We start from the raw sequence: 20392 nt of genomic DNA, 5'->3' as shown, positions 1-20392 counted from the left end.
CTAATGGTTTAGTTTATGAGAGTATAAGACACAGATTCTCTTTATAGTTTATTTCTGAGTAAATTCTAGGCTAGCTGTAACACCTGGAGCAAATTGAGTGTCATAAAACAGACTGTAACTATTTAATCATACTTTAAGAGTTTATGCTCAGTATGCAAACCTGTGAGTACTTAGCTTTATTTTTTGTGTGTGTGCAGAAAGCGTATTGAAAATGAGCTTCTCTGGTTATCCACAACAAATAATTCCATCATTTATTCATATTATCCCCTGGGAATGGGCATGATATATTATGTCTCAAATGAGCAGACGTAACAAACCAACAAAGTTTTTGGAGTGGAAGCAATTGTGGGTGTAATTATAGAGTCATTCCGGCTGGAAGGGACACCAGGGGGTCTCTGGTCCAGGCTCTTTCTCAGAGAAAATCAGCTTTGAAATCAGACCAAGTTTCTTAGGACCTTGTCCAGTTGTGTCTTAAAAATGACCAAGATTTGGTACTTCCATGTAAGCTAGCTTATAAATTCAGAAGACTCAGGAATCAAAACTGCTGGTAGCTAAAATGCAGCCAGAGTTTTGCCATTTCTGAGAATAATTTTAATCTCAGTTTTAAAAATTGAATATTATTCACTATCAATCCTGAGTTGAAATAAAACTCACTAAAAATTCTGGAACAGACATTGAGACTTCCTGCTGCTCCTCAATGTCTTTTTAGGGTAAATTATGACAAATGTTTCATCCTGTCTTAATAAATTGATGCTTTCTGGATGTTAACAGGTGCCTATTATCCCTTTGTGAAACTGTATTTATAAAATCAGAAAGAGTCTGTGGGACAGAGGGTATCTGTTCATCTTGAGAGAAAAGGGAGATATAGATTTTTGTCTTTAGAAGAAAGACAGACTCAAAATAGGACCATTTTCAGTTCCTGTATCATGTGAATTTTGTGAACTTTGTGCACATGTGAGATAGAGTGTAAAATATTTGTGACAGTGAAGGAGAGAAGTTTGCCTTCCAGCTCTCTCACGTTTCAGTACAACCGAGCAGTAACCCAATGGCTTTTCAGGATACACAGATCTGCAGGTGTATGTGGGACATTTCTCACCTTACTCTTTATGGATCAGTGAAATTCCTGGTCTGCAGAAATCAATGTGAAGCGACCAGTTTCTTTAGTTTCTTCTTGAGAAAAATACTAATGCTCTTTTTATAAGAACACGAGTGTCAATGACGCTACTGTTCTATCCCATAGAAGTAAGCCATTGTGAAGGTCTTTTCATGCTGTGGGTAAAACTAGCACTGTCCCCAAATGGGCATGAAGCCCACCTTCACCACAATGTACTTTATATGGAGATCCTTCTCATCCCTGGGGGTTTCCTCTCTAAATGCCTCTGTTCTAATGTCATGAACAGTGATAAATAACTAAATCACAGCTCTGGACAACAAACCTGAGTATGTCTGATTTTCAGGTTAAATCCACTGACTAGAATTGGTAGCACTGGCAGAATAATTAGTACTTAGTTTCATAATTTATTTTAGCCAATGGAACTTCTAGAGGGAAGAAGAACATATATATTTTTAAATTTTTGTTGTTTTGGTAAGAGTGTAAGTTTTAGTGAGTAATTCCAGGTATTTTAATAAGTGTAACACATTTATCTGTGTGGTTAAACTGAAGCATTCTTTTCAGTAATTACATTGTAGGTATTTTATAAACCCTCCATGTTGCTAAGAAGCTTAATACATGACATCAATTAGTCTTTGACTAGAATTCATGAAGAGATTTAAAAAAGGAAGCGAGCTTTTTACACAGGCAGAAAAAGCATACTTGTTTGTAGACAGCATAAAGGAGAATTTTGAAGGTCTCTTTTTTGTGTTCTATGTGCTTTCTTCCTAGCAGTGTGTGTTTTTAATCTAGACTTGCACTTGGAGACCTTTTAAAATTAGACTAATTAAAGATGTGGTTATGTGGCTTCTGTTTTTCCCAAGGTAATAGATTATGTGGTTTTAAGTGTGCTGACTGTTGCTCCAACAGGTAGAGCCTGTCACATATCAAATCTTAACATTGTTTCCTGGAAAGTGACTCCACGGTATGAAAGCGTGAATGTTTGTATAGTAGACATGAGAATAAGTATTCTTCAAGGTCAAAGTCAGGTAGGAGCATCTTCATCACTGTCAGTGGGAAGGGTGTTGTCTGGAAAATATGCAGAGCTATTTTCATGCACAGAGCTGCTTGATTAATAAATATGGGTACATTAGGGACAATATTAGTGCCTGTTGTTCCCTTTTTATATTTGCACTGTACAATCTCCAGCAGTTATGCTTTATCTCTCCCTACTTATCCACATTCCAAACCAGACTGGGGTTGCATTTGCACCTAAACCTCTTCTCTGAAGAGGGTCTTGAAATGTGGGACACTTAGATTTGCATCCCTGCTCATCTGGAAACAGCATGTTTTACTTCCAACAGGGCACTTGGACCCAACTTCACAGGTAGTAGTGTTTACTGGTTCAGTATCATGTCCTTAGGAATCCTGTTAATGTAAACAAGGGCAGAGCTGCCAGATGCCGAGGTCATGCCTTAATCTGCAAGATGGAGCACAAATTGTTCAGTGGTAAAGTAGACCACCACACTCAAAAACTCAGGTGATGGCAGTAGTGGTGGGATACGCCTTTTAGTTGTGGTTATACAGAAAGAGCAAAGCCCTTAAGAGATGGTAATATGTATTTTTTAAAAAGAGGATGCTCTTTTCTTGCTCTCTGCACAATGTCCAGCAGCCTGCCTGCTTGGTCGGGCTGAATAGTGGTAGCAGTCAGAGGTTCCAGCGCCTCAGCTGCATGTGACTTTGTCCCAGGTAGCTTTGCTGCCTGTCAGATACGAGCAGAGCCTTGCTTTTCAGGCTTGTGCAACCCTTAGGAAGCATAATAAAACCTTTTTATCAAATTCCATTGGAATTAACTGATTGCATTTAATGAGATCCAGTACAAGATCTCCTGCACTAACTGAATATCGCAGAGGAGTTATTTCAGCCAACAGCTTTGGCAGGGAGGTGCTTTGGTACGCAACTTAGTTTAGACAGTTCCCAGGCACGCTAGACCCACTTGCACTTGCTTCTCCATTCTGTGTTTATCTTTGGTCCAGGCCTGTCCTGTTCAATGATTTCACCAGCAATGAGGGTGACGAAGCAGAGAGAATGTGTGTTATATTTTCAGATAACGGCATCAAGAAGGAAACTAGGAAACCTTTTACTCATGAGAGTAGTCTAACTGTGTAATGATGTGTGGAGAAATCATAGCTTGTCCATTACTGGAGATCTACAGAAGACAGGCAGACGATGTTTGTCAAGAACTGAAACTGCCTTAGTAATGGGAATGGACTGGCTGGCATCTGCGTTCCTGGTTTTCTATGAGTTTATTGACATTTTGAAGCCTTCAGAGCAGGGAGTGTCTCATGAAGTGTACACACAGCATGTGGTGTTACTGCCATACATCAGTGCCACTGCAAGAAGGGCTGCTGCAGGCTGTGGTGGCAGGAGAATCCAAACTCAAAAACTAAAACTATAAGACAACTGCAATTACTCCTCTCCTTGGAAGTGATGATGGCTTAATAGGAATACTGCAATGATGCTTTGGGCTAAATATTGTTGACAAATGCAGAAAAATTAAGAAGAAATGTCAAAAATTGCAATGAACTTGGTGTGAAAGAAGACAAACCTAAAAATGTTCCATCTGGAGAAAAAATTAGAGAAAAGAAAGGCTAACTGAACAACTGGGGAGGGAGAAAAGATCATTTGTTTTCTTCTGTTCAAAAGGATCAGAAAGTGTTAAACTTCTCTGACACATCAGAGCAAACCTTGTGAATTTCAGAACAACTTGGGCAAGAATCAAGCATCCATGGAAATTTGAGGAATCTGTAACCTGAAGGCCTTCAAGGTTATATTAGTCATCCTTCTGTAAGCTTATTACTATTTCATATATTCCTTCTTTTATGGATAATAAGAGGAAGCAGATCATTTTCCCTTTGGCGGTAGTGACTCATTACCAAAAAAAAAAAAAAAAAAAAGGACTAGAAGAACCTATGTATTTTTGTCTAGTTTAAGGTACAAGCCATCAAATATAACTTAATTCTGCTTTAGTGTTTGCTAATTGGAATAGAACGTGTCTCAATGTACAGTTCTCAGTTACCACTGAAAGTTTTCAGTGGATTTCATACTTCTCAATAGGGTATTCAGTGATGAATTCTAAATCACATCTTTTGAATTTAACTTCACCCTTCAGCCATCAGATACTTTATTTCTTGCAAGTTTTTATTTATTTCATCTTCTGCTGAACAGAACAGACTGGGGGGGTTGATATGTTTTAAATTGTTGGCTGAAGAGTTCGTGTGAATGTATTTCAAGCAGTGGAGTTTCTGGAAGTCACTCACAAACCATAAGGAGTTCATTATCCCACAGACCATTTATTCCAGTCCTTGATTTAATGAAGAACTTCTTAAACAGAAGAATAATGAATGGCTAAATAACATATAAAACAAATATACTTGCTTGTCCATAAGCCTTCTGCTTTCTCGTTCTCAATGGCACATGAATAAACAGAAACCATTTCCAAAGTACTTAGATGAGCAAAGCCCAAATCTTGTAACTGTGTACATACACAAATGGATACAGACACACCCTTGTTAATTTAGCCAGACTCAAAATTGTTACTTGCTGATATTGTTTGGCATCACCTCCCTTGATTTTCTGTTTCATGTTGCTGGAAACAAAATCTGAGGCCTCCCCTGACTTTGCTGGAGCTTGCTGTTCAAAAATCTGTTTTAAAGAGTGAGTGATAGCTGGTAGAAATTGGTACGCTGGAGGGTGGAGAACAGGGACACTTGCTAAATCAGAAATTAGTGTGTATGTATATGTGGAAATATGTGCAACAAGCTGAAGCAACCAGAGGGAACGACAAACTTAGAGGAGAGGAAAAGCACAATCTAAAAGGCTTGAAAACCTTTGGTGCAATAGAACAGAGGTGTGTTAAGCTGTTACTCTTCAGTAACAGCAAGTTTGCAGGGACAGGCTTCTGTAATCTGATGGTGTAGCAGGACGTTAAAGTATGTGTTATCTAGAAAAAATATACTGTTTATTTTTTGTAATGCATTCTCTAAATACAAAAAATTACTAAGCATTAATAACTAGCAGTTAATTTTGTGACATTATTTTCATTACATGCTGATACATTCTTATTTCATATTTCACTTTATTCCACTAGGTTGTTACAAGAGACTTACAGACTATGTAGTAAATTAGTATTATACTGCCGGACAATGTAACTTCTCCAGAAGTTTTCTGTCACAATAATTTCTTTTTCTAGAAGACTGCAGACTATTTTTTTGGTGTCAAAGTCACAGTGTATATTCAGTGCATATTAAAGAAATGCTTGAATTACTCTGCATTTTATTGAAATTGGAATCTTGGCGTGGATATACTAAACTACATTGTAGAATAATCTGCTTTCCCTTCCCAGTAGCAAACTGGAAGCAGATATAAGCCAGGAAGGACATAAGGAAGTTAGTCATTTTTTTCCCGTCATGAATATTCTCGAGGATTGATATGTGGTTCTGTGAACATCTCCTGCATTGCCTTTACCTGCTGCTCACCCCATTGCCCCTTGTGCATCCCCTCTCTCTCTGGGTTATGGTGATGGCAGCTGAGCTTGTGTTTGCTTCTGGTTGGTGCCCTTCTCTGCTACCTCCTGTGCCATCCTCATCCAGCTGGCCTTCAGTCTGGTGAGGGTGCTTTCGCAGGGGAGACCTCTGCCTGGCTGCTCCATTTCAGCAACCAAAACTGACTGCCCAGAACCCTCCTTCTCCAGAGACCAGCTGCATCTTTACTGCTCCTCTGGTTCCCTCTCTATCCCATCAGTAATTTTCCAGAACAAATCATGTTTGGGCTCTCCTCCTAATACAAATGTTTCCAATAACCAGGGATCGCAAAGAATACCCAGTTATGATTACAGGTCCACTAAGTGGAAAGCTCAATTTATTCTCAGCTGGGGTTTGACTTTTGGCACCATGGGAAAGAGAAAGTTTTGAAATAATTAGAAGTGTTGGGGAAATGATTGATGGAGGTCTTCAGAGCTCTCTGCATGACTGTACTACAAAATTATGTAGCTCCCTATCAAAATGACAGAGGACTGACTTGCTGCTATGGTTTGCTAGGAAAAAGAAGGGACTTAAATGAGGTTCATTTAGAAATGGGAGGAACCTCTTTTTCATCTTGCCAGTCCTACACACATTCTCTGAGGGCTGCAGGGATATTTCCCATCTTTTACTTCTGCCACAGGACAAACTTTTCTTATCCCAAGATGGGATACAAAGACATCATTCTCTCACAGCATTTTTGCAGCAAGACTGAGGCAAAGATAGTAATAAACTGCAAGATGTTTTGCAGCTCTCTGGCAGAGCAATAACATGGAATATCTCATTTTTGCAAGGGCTAATAAATGTCCCTATGTAGTCTGAATGTTTTGTCCAGTTGTAAAAAAAGGATTGATTTTATGAAGTCTTAATACTTAAATCTATTCCTCCATCATCTATTTTTTCTGCATTGTTGCCCTGTAATTGGAAATTGGGGTACAGAGATGTATATTGTGCTATAAGTTCCAGAAAAGAACACTCAGACCTTAGTGAGGACTTGTATGAAAAACGTAAGTTATTGATAGGTACCTGGCTCTTCAGGCTGGGGAACCTGGTGACTCACAGAAATGAGCTCTGGCAATGGAAAATTATGTGGTTTTCACAATCAACAAACAAGTCACTAGATTTGGGGCAGGCTTCAGGAATATCTGAGAAATTGATGGAAGGTTTTGGGGCTGTGCTGTCGCACCCTGTCAGTGTCCCTCCTATAACAGTGTGTGTTTTCACAGGAAGGTTCAGCCAACAGTGTGAGAGTTTATTATAAGCCATAGCAGACATTAGGAAAACCTCTAATAACTAAAAAATACATTTAATATCTTTGTTCTCAAAAATTTAAACCATTAACAGTGCAAGAGCATGAACAAAGCAGGTTGTGAAGGAGATTGTATCATAAATAGAAAAATGTATGATAAAAGATCACTTCTAAATATTTATTATGAAGAGCTGCCTACATCCTCTGTAATTGTGGCTGGGAAACACCTTTTCAGTGAATAGAACCTTGGTGTTGAGTGTTGATGTTTGCCTAACCTTTCTGCGTAAGGGCAATAAAATGAGGACACAGCTGTGGATGTTCAGCTCATTGCAGCCCATCATAACTTGTGCCCAGTTTCTGAGCTGGTGGGTGAAGGTCTAATTCTCACTGATGCTTAGAGACAGAGGCAAATGCTGAGATGACAGGAAAGGAGAACAAGTAGCTGGGTGGACATTGTGTTTTTAGTAGCTGGCTTTTGAAGTGAGGAACTCAAAGACGGTACTCTTTGAATTTTCATGTGTCTTCTTCATATAAGTGTTTTACGTACATTAGGGCAGAAGGCATCTGAAAGAAGTAAAGTACAAATTGTTACTAGCTAGAAATTGGGTAAACTTTGGTTTTCTTTTATTTTTAGAGTAAAATGTCTTGAAAAATAACCTGCTTGGATCTGTGATCCAGATGGAGCTCAGTATCACATGGGATACAGGTGCTACAAGGCCTGTAGTCTTAGTTCAGGTTGCTTACTAGTATGATGCCAAGACCTAGATGTGTGTTTATTTTCTCTCTTTCAGAAACTAATTTATTTCTGCCTGTGAAGTAATATGTTGAACCATTATACTTGTTACTGGAGGTTCTCCTGCATTTCTGCCCTGTTCCTTCCTTATTTTTACACTCGAGATTTTCCATCTCATGCATCAGGATTCATTTATTGAACAAGATTGTCTTTTGGTTTTCCTTTTTTTTTTTTTTCCTTACAGTGTAATAATGCCCCTTGACTTTTTCTGTTATGTAGTACAAAAATTTCAATAGCAGAGGTGTGCACAGAAGCCTATACATAGATTCCCTCAGCCAAGCTATTTTAAGCTGTTACAAACACATCTGATACTTAAGGTAACTACAATGTACCTGTATTAAGGGAAAAGGCTGAAGTTCCCCTTAAAGATGAGAAAATGAAATGTAGGCTGTCAGAAGGTTAGATACGAAAAAAATGCTCTCAGTTAGAAGCAACACACTTGAAGTATGGAATACAAGGATCTGTTAACTTTTTTATGAGGAGGTAGTGAATGTGTGAGGGTTGAGGTTGAAATTGCAATTTATGTCTGAAAATATCCCTATTTTTAAATTAAGAAATATGTTTCATACATTATATTTTAGTGCTCTGTCCTTCTTCATTGTCCTGCACATTCAGTAGAACCTTAAATTATGTCTGAAACTGAAGAAGGACAAGGGGTAAAGGACACAAACTCTTTTATCCATTTGTTTCAGTGGGTTATATTAATTTGAAGCAAAGTAACTAAAGTCAGATGTCTACATGAAAAACTGTTTTGCTGTCGATCCCTTTAGTAAGACATTTAACCATTATCATTTGACCTCGTCACTTCAAAATCCAGTTTGACCTCCATCTCACAACTCTAATCTTTATGGCAACTTCCAAATCCAAGCGCCCCATTGCCAGTGCCGAAAGGGCTGTGACATTGCAAATTGAGAATTCAGTCACATTTTGTCATTTTCTGGGAAGAGATAAAAGTTCTTTTTAAAAAATATTAATTTGTTAAGCTTGTTAAATCAGTTTCAGAATTTGTTCATTTGCTCATTTATTTTTGCTGTATCTACCCTAGAATGTCTATTTTCCTGTTTTCAGTATCACAGTTCTTCTTAGAATTTAATCTTGCTACAGAATGAGTTAAGTCAGTAAGCAGCCATCGAGAAACAGCACATGATGATGTTTTGCTCAAATACTTTTATATTTTTCCAGACTTCAGTGTTCACAGCATGTAAGCTATTAGCAGGAAGACTGTTCTCAGCTAGCAGACTTTGAAAGTGGCAAATTGTTAATTTTTTTATTAATCAAACCCAGAGATCTGATCATTTCAGTTCCAGGGGTTTCATTTGTTTCAGTTTACCTTTTAGCCTGAAAAAATGAGCTATTTTGCTCATTAATTCTGGGAAATTTAAGTCTGTTCATAACGGTAAAAATTAAATATTCTTTACCATTTTATTTAAAGGTAGATGGAGGAAATGCTTGTACATTCTTATGACTACAGCAGCCCAGCACAAGCTGGGAATGTGTTTGTTAGCCTCTTTGCTGAAGAAAATATGTCTGAGCTGCACATAGTTATTCATACACCTCACTTATGCAGCTACATCTCATCATCAAAGTCAGGTTTGATTGCTTGCCACACCTGGGATCTGATTTGGGGGAACTGCTGAGTCCTTCAACTTTGATTTTTTTTTTTTTTTTTTTTTTTGATAACTGTGTGTGTGGCTTAGGTGATTCATTTCCTGGTTCTCTTTTTTCTTTAACAAATAAAGAGCCTTGATCAGCTGCGGAAAAATGAAGAGAACATAAAAATGAGTAATTCAAGAATCAGTTGGCAGGACATTTTCAGAAATGCTGTGTTTTAAATAGCCTCCTTAGAAAGCTGGTATGAAAATAGAAGGTGATGAGTTCAAAAGTTTATACTTCTAAATGTCTTGTACAGCAATAGCCCCTACTAGCCTTGAAAAGTCCAGTGTGAATCCTGCTTTGGAGAGGCTTTATTAGCCTGCTGACTAACTAGGAAAAGGTTCTAGGTATCACAGAATCACAGAATGTTAGGGATTGGAAGGGACCTCAAAAGATCATCCAGTCCAGTCCCCCTGCCGGAGCAGGAACACCCAGATGTGGTTACACAGGAGTGTGTCCAGGTGGGTTTTGAATGTCTCCAGAGTAGGAGACTCCACAACCCCCCTGGGCAGCCTGTTCCAGTGTCCAGTGTCCCTTACCATGAAGAAGTTTCTTCTCAAATTTAAGTGGAACCTCTTGTGTTCCAGTTTATACCCATTACCCCTTATCCTACCATTGGTTGTCACCGAGAAGAGCCTGGCTCCATCCTCGTGACACTCACCCTTTATATAAACATCAACAAGGTCACCCGTCAGTCTCCTCTTCTCCAAACTAAAGAGCCCCAGGTCCCTCAGCCTTTCCTCATAAGGGAGATGCTCCACTCCCTTCATCATCTTTGTTGCCCTGCACTGGACTCTCTCCAGCAGTTCCCTGTCCTTCTGGAACTGAGGGGCCCAGAACTGGACACAATACCCAAGGTGCTTTCCTTGGGAGATTGCATCAAAGTGTGTATCTGACCTAGACTCTGAATTAATATTTATGAGCCTATTAAGAGACAGAGGAAACCACCTGAAACTTTGGGCAACTTTGAAACTTGGATGTGCAGGCGGGAGGGCACACAGAAGAAAAGTTAGGGGAAGTGCTTTGTTCTGTCTTCATTCTAACCTTTTGGTTTCTAACCTTGTATGTAAAAGCCTGGCTTCAAGTATTGCTGAAGTGTTCCTAGCTCTGGCAAGCCTGTCTAGTGTTAGAGGAGAAGCAGCACCCTGGTGAAGGTGACAGCTTGTTATGAACCCAAACAATACATGGAGACAATCTGAAGAGACTTGCCTGAGTGAATGTGGCAGGGGGGCATGGATGTGGCAGGGGGGCATGGATGTGGCAGGGCAGTATGGATGTGGCAGGGGTATATGGGTGTGGCAGGGCAGTATGGATGTGGCAGGAGTATATGGATGGGGCTGGCTCGGTGCCTCCTGCATAGCCAGAGTTGCTGCTGCTGCTATGAGCTGAGTGTGAGGAAGTAACCCGTCCTTACGTGGGAAAGATGAGAAGTAACAGAAACTGCATACTTTTCCTTGCATTTATTCTGTATTTAGTTAGAATTTCAATTCAGAATTGGCTCTCTTTTTCTTCTTCCGTCGCCTTTCCTTTCCTCTTTTAACTCTCTCCTCCAGCTGTTTGATTATGGTATTTTTTATTGAGTCAAAATACTCTTCAGGTGGATACAAGTATTCAGTTTATGAACGCTGAGGCTTCTAGCCCATGTATTTAGTGAAATAATGTCACAAAGTATAGAAAAATGTTTACCTTTTCAAATTTTATCATGCATGTTGTCATTATTCTCATATCATTGAGGATGCACATGTAAGTAAAGGATCTTGAGACCATGTCCATTGGACCAAATACACAGAGTTGCAGATTTTCTATGTTTTGCCAACAAAGACTTTAAATTAAGTTCCTCCTCAGTTTTTTACTCTCACCACAGCCCCAAGATAAGCAAAACTCTGGTAATTGTAGTTCTAGAGTGGCAACTGCACAGTCTCTATAGATGTCTTGCCTCTAGCAAGTTGAAAAGAGTAAAACAACAGAGAGACTATGAATTTGGAGATGTCAAGGAGTAAATGAGAGATAACAGGATGCATAGGCATAATATAAATAATATATAATCTAGTATAAATGAAATAAAGTATAATAATTTCATGGAACAAAGAAACAGATCCATTTTCCTGTCAAAACTGTCTGTCAATACCTTTTCTGTAGTAGTTATCATTCTGTAAGTCAGCATTTACCCTTTTCCCAACATGTTATCCTACCTTCTGAATCCCTTGATGGGCTCATCAGATATGCTGCGGTCAATCTATTAATTGTTCCACCCCTCACATCTTCCTTCTGACACCAGGCAGTTCAGAATACATCATAAAGTTATAAAAATGAATTAAAAATCTATGCTGAACTGTATCTCACCCGTGTCCCACTAAAGGTTTCTATTGAGTTAGGATTTGGGATTTAACATTTTCCTTCTGCTTTATCCTGTACTACTGTCCTAAATCTTTTATTGATGTGTGGTGGAGGTAGAAGGTTTCATGCTTGTAGCAAGTAAATCAATTCACACATGACATTCTTTCATGCCAAAACCAGGTTTGGGTGATATGAGATGGACTCTGAATAAGTTACAAAAGACTTAAGGATATGAGTGTTTGTCTTTCCTGTGTGTGTAAAATAATAACCAGCTTTAAGGAAATATTATGACTGAAGAGTAGCTGCTGAGGAAAGGGCATTTTGTGATCGCCCTGCAGCGTTGCTGTCGGGGAATTAGGGCCCTGTTGTGCCAATCCTGCTGAACACAAGGAGTGCGAAGTCTTGATCTCTTCCCACAGACCTAATTTGTAAGATTTATAACAAAATTTAGTTTTTAGCTCATTCTCTGTGGAACTTGAGTTGGAGTTCCTTGGGGGCCACCTCTAAAGGGATCTGCAGAAATTAAGGAGAGCAAGTTTATTACCAAGAAATGTAAATATATTAAGTAAAATAATTGCAAATAAAATATGCACTCATGAGAGTGTTCAATTTAATAAGACAAGGTTTAAGGAGACAATCAAAGAAGATAATAAGCACTAATTTAGGTCATGGCCAACAAAGAAATGAGCAGGAATGAGAAAGGTGGACAAACTTGTGGCTGCATCACCATGACACACAGGTACCTTGCGGCATCTGATTGCCAGGCTTATTCCTACTAGGCATTAATGGCTTGTTTTCATCTCAGAGAAGATCTAGTTAAATGAAGATTTTGAAAAGGGAAAAAATTGTTCGAGATTGGAGCTTTACCATTCGGCTGAAAAAAAATCCAAACGCAGAAGATCCAGATTCAAAATTTGAATTCTTAACATGACAGGATGATTTATGAAGTACCGTGAAGTTATTTTTCCCTTCTACTAAATCCATTTGCTTCTGCCTCTGTTTAAGCTTGAAAGTCATATCTGTTTCCCTGCCGGAATATTTTTCCCCCTCATCACTTGTGCTTTTTGGTTGTGATTGTCAGGTTGCTCAGGAGTTCATGTTTCTGGGATTTATTTAAGAAAAAAAGAACTGATGATCTCGAGTCCATAGTCAATATTTCAGAGGATGCACTTTCTGGCTTTTCGAGTTACAGACAGGAGTTGAAGGGCTGAACTAGGTAGTGAATTATCCACGGAAAACATTGTGACTAGGGAGGCTGGCAATCAGACATGGTATTAAAAAACAGCTGCAGAAAAAAAAAAAAAGAGGTTTTTTTTTTTCTCCCTTTTTTTTTTTTTTTTTCCTTATTCCACATGAGTTTATGTTCTTCTTCTGTGACATATATGATGTATCCTGAGCAAGTGAAACAAAAATATTCCTAGGAATATTGTACACCCTGCGACCCCGAAGAAGGGAGCTTAGCAGCCTGCAGTGTCAGACTGTTATAACTAACAACGATGGGAGGGTCTTAGAAAAATGTGGAAAGTCAGGGTTACACCATTGTCTAGTACTGTCTTAATTGTTTCAGATACATAAATTTAATGGCAATTATAATATGTATATATAGGAAGCCACATCTGCTGCTTTTGTCCTGAGTGATTTTCCCTGGGGTAACTTCTGCATATAGCAACACCTGGGATGACATGCGAGAGGTCTGGTTCTCCTCGTATTCGCTGCTCATCACCTCACACAAGGCACCACAGCAAGATTGCCTTATTTTTGAAGATGGAGATGCCACTTTTGGGTTAATTTAGCTTCAATTAGTGTCTATATTTTTGCAGTAAAGCAAAATCCAAAACATTCAGATGTGGCCTGTACTTCATTTTCAGTCAACACTAGCCTCTAGCATGTAAGCAGTGTATTTTATGGATTCTTTTCCTGCTGTAAGCTCCCATAACCTTAGAAATGATATGTCTGCCATTTGGGTTTTTTTTTTTCCTTGTTTACTTTGCAAATCTCAAGGCTTGCATCTACCATGATGCAGATCCCCCTGGCTATGGCAGGTTTCCCATGTGTTGTGTACACGTGCACAGTACTGCAAAAGCGTGCCTCATGTTTTGTACCAAGAAATTAGGAGGCAGTGTGCAGAATGAACCAGAGAAACATCTGCCTCATCTCCAGAAATACCGTGGCTGCGCAGGGCTCGGCTGAGCTGTGCCCGTTGCTATGTGCTCCTGCCTGCCCCGCACACCCGCGGTGCCTGGGCTCAGTCTGGTGTCTCCCAGCGTGGCCCGGATTGCAGATCTGCGCATCTCTGCCAGCAACCTGCTTTTCCATCGGAGGACCACAGGCAGTGTTGAAAGAACGAAAGATGCATGCATTTTTATGAACTTCTAAGCAATGTATGCCAGTACTTACTGTACTTAGTTAAAAAATGTTCCATTTCTTTCAAACCATTTTTTCTTTCAAATCATTCCTGATGTTGCTTTCATTCTGACTTTTGTCCCTTTTATAATGACCTTCTCCCTTGTTTTCTATTTGCAGGGTGGTTTACAGACCTACTGCTTCCTAGTGTTTGCTGCCATCTGCTTTGCAGGAGCTACCTACCTGTTTTTTGTCCTTCCTGAAACAAAAAATAAGACATTTAATGAGATCAGCCAGGCATTTGCCAAAAGGAATAAAGTATCTTTAGAGATGCAAGAAATTAACCACTACCCAGGAGAGAGGAAGTCGAGTGCAGAACAAGAATCAAACTTCACTTCTTCAGTGGACAATGGGGAAACCAAAAAAGGGGTTGTGTAAACGCAGGATGCTCTTCTGGGGGACGGGGGAACACATGCTCTTTTCATTTGGTATGTTTGTAGCAATGCGCAAGTTGTGGTTTTTATGTGACTGCATGAACTGCCTCCCCCTGAAATATGTTTTAAGTGAGTACAGGTGAATTTGTTAGCAGCTGGGGTGATGGTTGAGGAAATGAGTAGCAGCAGCTGATTAAATTAATAAGAGCCGGAATTTTCTTCAGCACCTGTGAAATAGGTGTGAGGAAGAGGAAGAAGAAGAGGTGGTGGCAGGGAAAAGGAAGAGATCCTGGTCTGCTAAGAATTGATGTAGGTGAACCTGAAATGATACTGGCTCATGACTCTACATTTCCCAGTGTGTCATTCAAGTTGCATGTGAGAACTGAGGACTTGAAAGAAGACTTGTCACACTCCCCTGGCCTCCCATTCCTTTTCCTGCTATTTTGACTTTCAGTTCCTTTGTCTGAACGTCTCCCACCTTCCCACAAATGGGGAGCTCTGGGTCCTGATGGGTCTTTCTTGGAAATCCTGACCAACTAGTAATAGAGTTGCCTCTAGTTTCTGCGTTTGCAGGCAGTGCATTTTTGTGGATATAATTTTTTTTTTTTTTTAATAGCTATAGAAGCTTTAATATGAAGAGGAAACTAAACATCATGGTGAAGTGAAAAAATTCTGATGGTATGTGCAGGATGTAGCATTAAAAAAAATAATCAAGCACCAAATTTCCCAAGGGTTGGGATTTTGGAGGGGTTTTCTTGGTTTTAGTGTTTTGTTTTTTCTTTTCAAGCTCCTTTGAAAACAAGTCTTAGGAGTCAAAATTTCCTTGAGAGCCAGTAAGTGCCATTTCTTAATGCTCGGCTCTCTCCAAAGGAATTTGGGTGCCTACTTCTTATTTAAACGCTAATTTTCATTTGGGCATTAGATTCTGAAGCTCCAGACCTAGGTCACGTTAGTAAGTTTCTAATCTATTTAATGCTTTGTAGAACTGTCTTCAGAGTCCACTTCTTTTTGTGATGGCAAGACTCAGCAGGCTGTCGGGGGTTAGATGATCCATTCCCTTCCATTTGGGATTTTTTTAAAAATATCATCTTTCTAGTTTGTGATTTTGATAGTAGCTCGTCTTGACTCTTCTAATTACCTGGATGCTGGAGGGCTAATGAGCACTTTTAAATTAAATTGTCAGCTGTTTTACATGAAAAGTCACTTGAGTCTTAGAGCTACTCTCAGTTAGGAGTAAGGCACAAGAAGCAAGTGAAGCATTTAGTTATAGTCAGCTGCTTCCACAAGTTATATTTACTAATCCAGAGGTTCAAAAATTTGGGGCTATTTTGGAAAAAATTATATATATATATATACACACATATATATGTGTTCATATATATGTTCCAAATATCGAAATATATATGAATATGTACATCCATATACACAATGGAGAATTGCTTTCCAATACTTGGGGTTTTTTTTCAGCTTCCCCCAAGTGACAAGCTATTTATTGTTTTGTTTTACACTGTAGATTGAAGTAAAAAATCTTAATGTTCAAATAGTACTACTAAATGATGTATATGGTTTTATACTGTGATTTATTTATATGTGGCCTATTTACTGCACACATTTTAAGCTGACCTAACAGGGCAATTTCACTACTGGATAATACAATAAATCTTAATCTGAGCCTTTATGCCAGAATTTATGCTATTTTACTGGGATAGAGGTACAGCAGCAAGTAAGAAAATGAAAATAAATTTGAACAAGAAAGTTAAGAATGCACAATCAGATTTACAATATTGGTGCTAATGTTAAGAAGTAGAGTGAATCAGGATTATACCAACTAATAATTGTATATAGAAGTCAATCAAATACTACAGAGCAAACTGAAAAATGTTTTCTAATAAGCGCTTACAAAATTATATATATAGCAAATGAATATGTCATCTTTCAGTGGCCTTAGTTGCCTATTCCATGTGTTACATGAGGCTTGTTAAGTGAATGGCTATGTAAAAAATTATCTTGAATGCCACCCCTCCAGGCAGTTTCAGGAAGAAATTCTTCCTATTCTGCCTGCAGGCCAAGACTGGCAAGTTCAGATTCCCTTGTTCAGACTGAGAATTACTTTACCTTGCAGTTAGGGCTACTAACATGGTACGGTATGATCTGATTTGAGTCAAGGTCACAAGATTGTAATCCATTATTATTATTACTGTTACTATTATTTAGCACTTAGTGCTGTTCATTAATGTACATTACAGGCATTACAAGTTGATAACGTTGCCATTAGGTAACTTCAATAAAACATTATGTTGGCCAGACACAGCAGTTGTATTGGACTTGTGCAACAAGATAGAAATCATCTTAGTTACTTACAATTGCATTTGGAGCTCAGCTCTGCATGTGTTGGTACAGAGATGGTTCAATAGAGTTTCTTGTCACAGCTCAGGGGCTTGTACAGATTTAACAGCAGGGGGTTGTGTTTTTCTCTTCCACAGTCCCATTTGCCCATCCCTTGCCGTACCTGAGCCAGGCACACTCCACATACGCGCTCTCGGTGCGGCTGCAAAATGCTGCTGCAGAGCGGGTACACCATGGGACAGCGGCTGCTCGTCCCACCAGCAGTTTGCTCATGGTTCAGGTTAAAAGCAGTTCCAGTCTCCAGATGTGTATGTGTGTGCAGGTGCGCTGCTCGCTGGCCGGGGAAGGTGGCTGCAGCCTCCTCTGCTTTGGGTCGTGGAAGTTTCTGAGGAAACTTCACATGTGCCGGTACTGCATTGGCTTTCTCATCTCTGACCCCAATGAGAGTTTTGCGTTATTGTGAAGTTGTCCTGTATTTTTTTTTCCATTGTTATGCTGCTATTGCTTCTCCAGCAATGAGAGGACAAAATGGAAAATATCAGCAATTTATCATTTGTGGTTCTTTTCATGTTGAACATATCAAATTGTCTGCAGCCCATGTGTTTGTCAGTGAGTATTGTGTGGTACCACATTCTCTTTACCTGTCTGTGACACGGGGATGAGGTAGTGCTAGACAGTGTTTGTACGAGTACTGCAAGTGGGTTGTGTGTGTGTGATAAGTTATGTCTGTGCACAGTGATGGCAAAATAAACCTTTGGAATTAAACTAAAATTATGTAGGTTTTGTTCTGAGTAAATCTGAATCTCTACATCTGCGCAAGTTTCATTGTACAATTCCCTGGGTTTTTGTATGTCCCAGTACAAGATTGTGCAGTCCCATGTCTGGATGATCTGAGTCATTTTGGACTCTACAGTTGGGTGGTTGAGATTTATGAGGAAAAAAATAATCCCTGAAACTGTATATTTTTTGAGCATTATTTACATTTTGCTTCTCAAATCAGATTCCAAACTTCATTGTTTCATATTGGGCTTTATTGTTTCATATTGGGCTTTAGAATTAAAAATACAGACATCGGTGACAGCCAAACTAGTAGTAGTAATCACTGTGTACAAGAATTATTGAATCTGGTGAGGCTTTTTTTTAGAAAGTTGTCATTTGTAATGGATGACTTGAGTTGCTAAAGCTCCACTTTCTGATGAGAAATTCAGTCAAATGACTATTTCTGCTACAAATATATGCAAAACCCAAGATCTGAAATATGTATTAAAAAATTGAATTTCATACTTCAGGTTCTGAAGCCAATTTTCATTCCACAAAAATCCACTTTCTAGTGGGGGAAGAGATGAGTAGTTCAGCCATATGGGACAATTTTCACCTTCAGAGTAAAATGAAGGGAAAAACAGTCTCTGAAATTTGCTTTTTTCCCTTTGACTATTTTTATATGCTTTTCTATACAGAAATCATGATATAAACTATTAAAGCTCCCATCATCTCAAACAGCATGAAGAACAAACGTGTGTAAAGCATCCTTAGGAGATGCCTGCGGTCTTTTCCTTTCAACCGGACTCCAGAAAACAGAGTTCAAATACAGTCTAAAAACCTGAACTATATAGACTCAAATTATGAAGCAGGTTTGTTAATGCAAATATTCAATCTGTGAAAAACATCAGGTTTGGGTGCATACTTAATTCTCTCTGTGAGTGATATTATTTGTGAGTGAGCCCTGCGAAAAGGTGAATTTCATGGCAAAAACTTGGTGCTTGGGTTCCTAATCAAGTTATCACGGCTCAGTAAACAATCATGGATAACCCGAGTCACTACCACCCTTTTCCTTGTAAACTAAACTGCATTAATCTCGCTTGTGCTGTGACCTGGGAGAAACAAAGGCAGTGGGTGATCAGGCTGCTTCTTGAGATGTTCCTGCTAAAGCTGCACTACAGTTATATTATTTTAAACCTCGGGTTTAGATTTTAAAAAAGCATAGAAGAAAAGCTTCCAGGAGACTTTCATCCAGTGATTAGTGAAGTCAACAGAAGTTTCCTCCAATGGTTTCAAATATCCAAAGGTACCCAAGGAAGGCATGGTAAGTATAAAGGAGTTCTGAGCTTAGGAAACCCTGCATATTTTTATCTTCTTTAGGCACTAAACTAATTACTTGATTTCTCAGTCTGGGAAAACAATATAATTATTCAGATGCTGCAGAAGCACTGACCTGATGCTTTCCTTCTGAGTTTGGGGGCAAGAGGTGGGTCAGTTGGTGGTCTGTTGGGTTTTTTAATTTAAGTGGGAGCACTGTTATTCTGGTTCATATGCCAGAGTACCAAGCATGAGACTGCTGGAGTTGCTGATTGTCTTAATATAATTCCCAAAAGGTAAAAAGCAAATTATAAATCTGTCAGACCCCTGAAACACAATACATTAAGAGCATGATCTTCTAAGGGTAGCAAATAACTTGTCTGCTGCTATGTAGGCTGCCTACGCAGAGACATTGATTTTTCTTTCATTTTCTGTTGTTTCTCTCAGTTAAAAAAATCAGTCAAGCTAAACGCAATGCTCACCTCTTTACATTTGTTCCACCTTTTGTTTCTGACTTATTCCACCCAATTATATAAATATTTTTACAGTTCAGATTTGAAAACAGGAAAACAATAGTTACTTAAGAGAAACAAACATGCCAAAGTTTATAAAAATGATAAATACCATTTTCTCTAGAGGCTGACATTGTCAAAGATGAGTTCAAGAGGCAATCAAATCCAAATTTCAAATGGTTTCATCCCTTTGAATTAAACTCTACAGACTATATATATATGCATGTGTATATATAGAGAGACTTCTATGATATCCCATGGAAAAAGATCAGCTACATTAATTGTTGGTCATAAAAGAAATTGGGCCATTTGGACATTACACCAAGTTGTAAACTAGACTATGGTGGTGCTCAGATACTTGTATTAACAAACTTAGCTAAAGCTTGTGTGATCTTTGGCTTGGGAAAGCAGTCTAGAAAGGCTGTCTCCTTTTGGCCCGCCTTAGATTTTTCTTCTTCCGATTTTCTAAATTCCTAGGTGGAGACTACTATGTTAATATATGTTTGTATATAAATAAAATATATATTTATGTGTGTGCATGTATTATATATTAAAATACATAACTTTTAATATAGATAGTATATCTATAATTTACTTTCTTCAATGAAGAAGAATGCAGGTTTTCTAAATTCTGTGGAACTATATTTTGTTAAACAAATGTGAGGTAAATAGCTAATACAAGAAATTATATACTGCTTTAACACAACACAGGAATAAACCACGGTTAGACAATTTATATTCTGTCACTGACTGACTGACTGAAGCTTTATCTTCCTAATTGATTCACTCCCTGAGCTGTTATAGACTGGTGATCTGGATAACTAACAGTCAACAAGAGCTTTTCACGTGCTTGTTACACAGCACAGGAATCACCTTGACCCAAAGCTGAAGGAAATCCTTCTCGAGATAGCTCCAGTTCTGGACATTGATGCTAAAATAGTTGCCAACATGTAGTAAGAGAACCAATTTTCTTTTGTCA

At 38.7% G+C, this 20392-nt stretch overlaps 1 protein-coding gene across 3 annotated transcripts in view; it reads left to right on the top strand.

Annotated features, from left to right (window-relative positions):
- SLC2A9 (solute carrier family 2 member 9) overlaps positions 1-20392 on the top strand; it is a 146586-nt gene that overhangs the window by 85631 nt on the left and 40563 nt on the right. For 2 of the 3 annotated variants that reach the window (XM_071808575.1, XM_065837793.2), the window contains one exon: positions 14226-17596. The exons of the other annotated variant lie outside the window; for it this stretch is intronic. In XM_071808575.1, coding sequence (XP_071664676.1) covers positions 14226-14483 — 258 coding nt within the window. In that variant the 3' untranslated portion in view covers positions 14484-17596. Of the gene's footprint in view, positions 1-14225; positions 17597-20392 lie in introns of those variants that run through there. 3 annotated transcript variants of the gene reach the window in all.

Source organism: Patagioenas fasciata, chromosome 4 (genome assembly GCF_037038585.1).
Source record: "Patagioenas fasciata isolate bPatFas1 chromosome 4, bPatFas1.hap1, whole genome shotgun sequence".
NCBI lineage: Eukaryota > Metazoa > Chordata > Aves > Columbiformes > Columbidae > Patagioenas > Patagioenas fasciata.
The sequence above is the reverse complement of the archived record's forward strand: the minus strand, read 5'-3'. Positions and strand labels throughout refer to the sequence as shown.